Source organism: Toxorhynchites rutilus, chromosome 3, assembly GCF_029784135.1.
Source record: "Toxorhynchites rutilus septentrionalis strain SRP chromosome 3, ASM2978413v1, whole genome shotgun sequence".
Lineage (NCBI taxonomy): Eukaryota > Metazoa > Arthropoda > Insecta > Diptera > Culicidae > Toxorhynchites > Toxorhynchites rutilus.
The window spans coordinates 275834662-275840661 of NC_073746.1; the positions used below are offsets into that span (position 1 = coordinate 275834662).

Consider the following 6000-nt stretch of genomic DNA (forward strand, 5'->3'; position numbering starts at 1 on the left):
CCTCTACAACGCAACGAGCCATCTTTTTGCCTAAAATTCGACGTTAGCTCACAATGTGGGTCGATGCGTATGATAAATTATTCTCTATTTACCGAAAATAGGCATTTATTAACTGGCAGAATGAAGGAATGATCTTGGAATTATCATGGAGATGATCTTGGATGGTTTTACTCTATTCCATAGATTTGACGAGAGCCTGGCTCAAAAGGTTAAACTTTGATAGAGATTTAATTAGATTGATGTTCAGGTTAATGTCCAATCAATTCGTTCTAAATTCAAGATTTCATCGTGAAGATTTAGCTACTAACAATTTTTGTAATTGGGGTCCGGGATATCATGATACCGAGCATATTGTTTGGTAATGTAAAAAATGCATTTAAAGAATTTATCTGGCTGCTGATTTCGAAAAGGTGTACTCACACATGTCTTATCATGATAGCTTAAGTAATCGCGATCTTAATATTATGTTACCCAAATATGTCTTCCTTAGAAGTTATGTTATTATTTTGCTCGTTTCACATCCCTGAACTCACTTGTTCGTTCTCCATTTCCTTCCCTATAAATAAGCGGAACTTAAAACCCGATGATTTTTACTACAATTTGCTACAACAGCTACACGAACTTCTCAAGAGAGCAATCATAGCCATAGGATACTTAATATACATCACCTAGCTACAAAGTTATTACAACCCTCCACAAACAATTTTACGGATAAAGTGGCAACGTAGGAGAAAATGCTATTTTCATCCATATTATGTTTCTGTAGTCATAGATTTACTAGACTTTGGTTTATATCTAACCTATTTATACTTATGTTCAAAATGCATGATGACTCCTTCTCTGCACAATTAAATAAATAGAAGAAAGGGCTGTGTGGGGGGAGGTGCTATTTTTACCATTTCCTGTATAGGTAGAATAATGGTTTGGGGCTCTGCGGAATCGTGTGGCATCGGAGAACTCAAGTTCATGGACGGAATACTGATAAAAGAAGTTTACCTGGAGACAGTCTTCCATGTTTCACAAAAAACACTGCGACCGGAATAAACATGTCCAAGCTGCTGTTCACAGTTTTGTGTTTGAGTACAAACATGATTTTTTCGTACCTATGTTAGAAAATGTGACATGTTTGTATTCGTGGTATGTTTGGACATACGATGTTTAATCCCAATGTTTCACATGATGTTCGAACATGGTGTACAGTTTCTCTTGCATTTTCACCCCAAGCACCGGCAGTGCGTAGAGTAGAAGAAACGAATCGGACACCACACCACCACCACTCAACGCGTGGTGTGTTGGTATGTTGACATGGAAAAAATGCTTTCCTTTCATGACAATGGGTGCTTCATCAAACATATTGGGCAAATAAAATAAACCTCTTTTTCTGTTCTGAACAAAATAAACATCGATTGATATGAGAGTTTTTCACATTTCATATCATTATTTAGTGCACGCATCAATTTATATATTGAATTCATGTAACATTCGCTATTATTAGCTATTTGAACAAGTACTAAAATTGAATTATTCAGCAGTGACATGTTAGGCGTGACGCTAACCACTCGACCACGGGAGCAACAATTTTGGCTGGATCTTTGAATACAAATGGCCAATACTGCTTGTTCGCGACGATCGCGACCCGAGCTATAAAACGAGCGGAGAAAAGGAGAAGAAAGGATGATGCAATCGCATGCACACATAGCATATGTAGTGCAGTGTAAGTGTAGCTTTTAGTTTTTTGCTTCATTCAGTTTGTGATAACATCGAGAAATTAATGGTGTGTTTTAGCCGCTGAAATTTCTCTGCTGGTTCTGCTGTGTGCCGCTGAAGGTTGCATCTAAAACTAATTTTTGGGTATTTATTTTTTTGGTCAGCATTTGTACGACGTCGCCCGCTGTGCAGTCGGCTCCCCAGACTTTTATTGCCAACATGCACGCAAAAAAAAAATAGAAAGCTTCTTTCTATTCAGAGAATGTTTTCTTTGAACGAAACCAAGGATTATTTAATCAGACTTGCAAAATGTGCATGAACGATCTATAAACTTTTACTTAGTCGCGGCAATACATACACACACTCTTTACAGATACACGGGCCGAAGGTTGTGCAGTTCACTGATGATTCAACAAGAGCCAAAGGTTGTACCGCTCATGACAACTCTACACGAGCTGATGATTGCGTCGGCTAGTGATCATTCTATCCTGGATTCCTCGAGTCGAAAAAGACGCACCACGCTAGATATGGGGTGCAGACTAGGGGGTCGTTGCTGATTAACGGTCAGCTGCATCCCAATAGGAAGTATCCCATGTCGGGCACACGTACAGAGCACTAAAGACTGCAACATCCCAATTATGAGAACACTTGTAATACTAACCTCGAGCCAACCGCGAGTAATCGGTTACATATTACTAACATAGTTGTAAGCAAACATTGTTAAAATATTGAACTCCCGGCACCGTTAGGCTGACGCCATATGAGCCTTAATAAAAATATATATTTTGGTGCATGAACTTATAGCCTCTTAGTTCGTGCAATTGTTGAAATGCGAACTAAATTTCAAGTTCGTTTCTGTGAAAAAGTATTCTACGAAGAAATGTTTTGGGATGAATAATTACTTTCCGTGTATGAAAAGAAACGAAACGAAAGCAATGAATACTGCGACATCGGGTGATATGTTTGTACATGATGTTCTTGAATTATAAACATCGTGTTTGTTTTCACATGTCTATGTTTGTGTATCATTGTTCGTGTTGGGGATAGACACTCAACACTAGCGAGAATCATGTTGGAATTCAAACAAAAACATGGAATTTTCACATCGCGTGGACATGTGTAAGTGTTTTTCGGAAGACTGCCTGGAGATATTAAATCGAAAGCAAGTTCGCAACAAAAAAAAAACTGAGATTTGGTCGTCGGTATATGTTCTAGTAATGTGGAGATCCAAAGCATACCTCAAAGCTGATATAAAATTGGCTCACGGAAAGATAAATAGAAATTTCGAATGGCCAGCACAATCTCCTGACCTTAACCCAATACAATTTTGAGGTTTGTTTTGAGGGTTAAGGTTCAAGAAAACAGTCCAACAAGCATTCAACCACTATGGTGAGTAATTGCAACTGAGCGGAACTAAAACGCACCAGAAACTACAGCGAAGCTTGTTGCTTCAAAGCAACGCCGATGTCAAGCTGTCATCCATCCCATGGATGGTCGGTCTAACAAAATATTAAGTGGATATATATTTTTGCCTTATTTTTCATCTGATCTCAAAAATTCTGCAAGGTCATTATAAAACACCCATTCAAAAAATCTATTCGAATGGACGCTGGTTTTATATTAAAATACATAACTTTACCATACAACCTTTATTTTCACTTTAAACCCACAAAAACTCGATCGCTTTGTATCTATTACATCTGACGTCTTCGCGCAGTCAGGTTAATTAATTCGTTCGAATCCACGTGCTTTCGCCGAACTCATCTTCACTTGTTGTTTGCTGCCCTCTCGACGAATTGGCGAATTGGCTGTTGTAACTTCCGCAACCACGAAGTCGTTATTCACCGGTCGCCACCACCTGCCGTAATTACGTTTTGCGTTTCGAATGTAAATGATATAATGATGGCGCACGGAGAGTCGTTCTCACGTGACTAACGCACTTGATCGATTCTCGAGATCTTCACTTAATCATACCCAAGCCGGAGCATCATTCGCTATCTACTTAGAGTGAGCAAAAAATCTTCTCTAACGTAAACCCAGTTCAACAGACTTACATGAAAGCCGAAACGCATTGTCAGCAGCACATTAAGTAACGTCACTTAAATCCAACACGATGCACGATGTCAGGCGTGCTACGAAAAAAAAACAAACACTCGAAAATTACCGAAAAAGAAGGCCCAAAGCGGCCGCACGCGCAAATAGTCGCGATCGCGTGTGAATTGATACTGAATAGTCTACTAAGTCAACACAGCAATGCTAAGACCGATAGCCAGCGACGAAACGACCGACCAGTCAGTCAAATGCTGGGATACACTCCTCTTCGGTATAAAGTATCGTTTGGGCAGTTTTGCTCATTGGACCAACATACAACACAGGAGACGACAGTGAGATGTATATATTTTTTTTGTTGTGCTGCATTAGGCGTGAAGGAATTGGACAAAATTTTGTTGCAGCAAAAGACAGTCGCAAGGCCAAGCGGGTTGCGTGTGTGTGAGTGCTGCAAAATTATGTTGGGAGACAATCGGGAGCGTTCCGATTTGCGTGCAAACTCGTAAAAATGGGATTTTTGCGGAAATTTCTAAAAATGAATCTCAGCGATATGAGAGGGGAAACCCCCTCGCTGTTACATACCTATTCATGTTGGGAATTTCCATCGATGCAGTCGGCGCCTATCACTGGGATTTAATTATATATTCATCTGGAGTATTTTACAATTTTATTATCTTTGAAATGAGAAAAGGATGTGATTGCCTTGCACAGAATGAATCATTTACCCAAACAACAGAATATAGCTTTTCTGTGTTCATTCTCACACGGAACCGGCTAACAGATAGGTTGAAGGAGAGCTTCGGTTGCGCTTAACTTGTTACCTACTGCAGTATGTCACGCATGAATTCATTCATCCACGTCCATTTGCCTTTCGGGGATTTCGCAAGTGAAGGGTCTGTCCTTTGTGATTCCTTCCAATGTTCAACTCATTAGCGGTTTAGCAGTGGAACATTCTTCAAATGAAAGTCATTGTTCGTATTTTTTTGCGGCAAATAATCAATATTCAAAACAGATCTTATTTATATTTTGATTTCAAAGAATCGTACATTGGGCGATTTTTTTGTAAACAGAAAAACACTGCGTAAAATAAACAAGTTATTCACTTTAATTTTATTTTCATTTTTATTCACTTATATACATTCTCAGGAACCGCATCAATATCACAAATGGTTAGAACAATACAACATTAGTCGAGGACCAGAACAAGTAGTGGAACTTCATAAAATTCACTCACTTAAAAGTGGTTCTAATTCAAATGAATGTTTTCAATGAAAAATATATTTTCCCGTTATGATTGAAGCATTTTGTGTTTCAGTTTTTTATAGAAATGGTGGAATTTCACTGAAATTGTGTATTCATTTCACATTACCATGTGCAGGAGTGGAAAAATATTCGAGGTCTGGCTCAGAAAATATCTCGACTTTTGAATTTCCGCTGGTTATGCATATTCGATTCATTATTTTATTATTTTTTTTGTGGTCTTATCATGCATCTCAATTATGTTGACAGGTTCAGCCATTTTAAATGTACACGTGCTTTGCATGTACGTGTTTCAGTTCCTTCGATTTTAGCTGAGAAAATCTCACGTTTTGCACCTAAACAATGGTGTGCATCTATTTATTTATTTAGTGTCTCAATCAAAATTGTAGACCGATACATTGTTAGTACTACTTAAAATTTTTTACTTAAAACTAAAAAAAAACTAAAGAGAGCTGACTGGATTATTTATCCGTTTAATTTAGAAGAGGATTTTAACAAGTTACATAATCAAAAATATTTTTTTTTATTTATTTATTTCATCAAACCAGCGTAGACTAAATATGCTGCCCAAATATTACAATGAAATTTAACTATATCTTATTCTGTTCAGATAGTCTTTAAGCATTGACCTTGACATGGTTACATCAATTATTTCACTGTGTTCGTTACAGAAGTTCATCATACAATTGATAGGACTATATTTATCATAATTCGTTCTTCAGTTTTCTAAGTAGAAAATGTTAGGGTTTCTCAGGTATCTTATCGGTGCGTAGAAATTTAGGTTTCCTAGTATTTCTTATTAAATAGAATCATGGCAGAGTTCCAACGTTCTTTTAGGCTTTTAATAATGATTAGCATACAGCGTGCTTCATATGGAGGGAGATGATATGAAAACCAGCCTAGTTTACGAAGTGCAAATAATAAAAATTGTTTTTGTACAGATTCAATTCTGTCTTCGTGTGAAGTTATATAGGGGGACCATAC

General features: G+C 37.6%; 1 protein-coding gene across 2 annotated transcripts in view; it reads right to left on the minus strand.

The window, feature by feature from the left end:
• The window catches only part of LOC129777936 (protein 5NUC-like), a 36791-nt gene extending 32861 nt beyond the window's left edge, over nucleotides 1-3930 (minus strand). The window contains exon 1 of one of the 2 annotated variants that reach the window (XM_055784540.1): nucleotides 3762-3930. In XM_055784540.1, the coding sequence (XP_055640515.1) occupies nucleotides 3762-3779 (18 nt within the window). In that variant the 5' untranslated portion in view covers nucleotides 3780-3930. Of the gene's footprint in view, nucleotides 1-3354; nucleotides 3680-3761 lie in introns of those variants that run through there. The other variant, XM_055784542.1, reaches the window with a different exon arrangement.
• Nucleotides 3931-6000: the final 2070 nt, after the last annotated feature.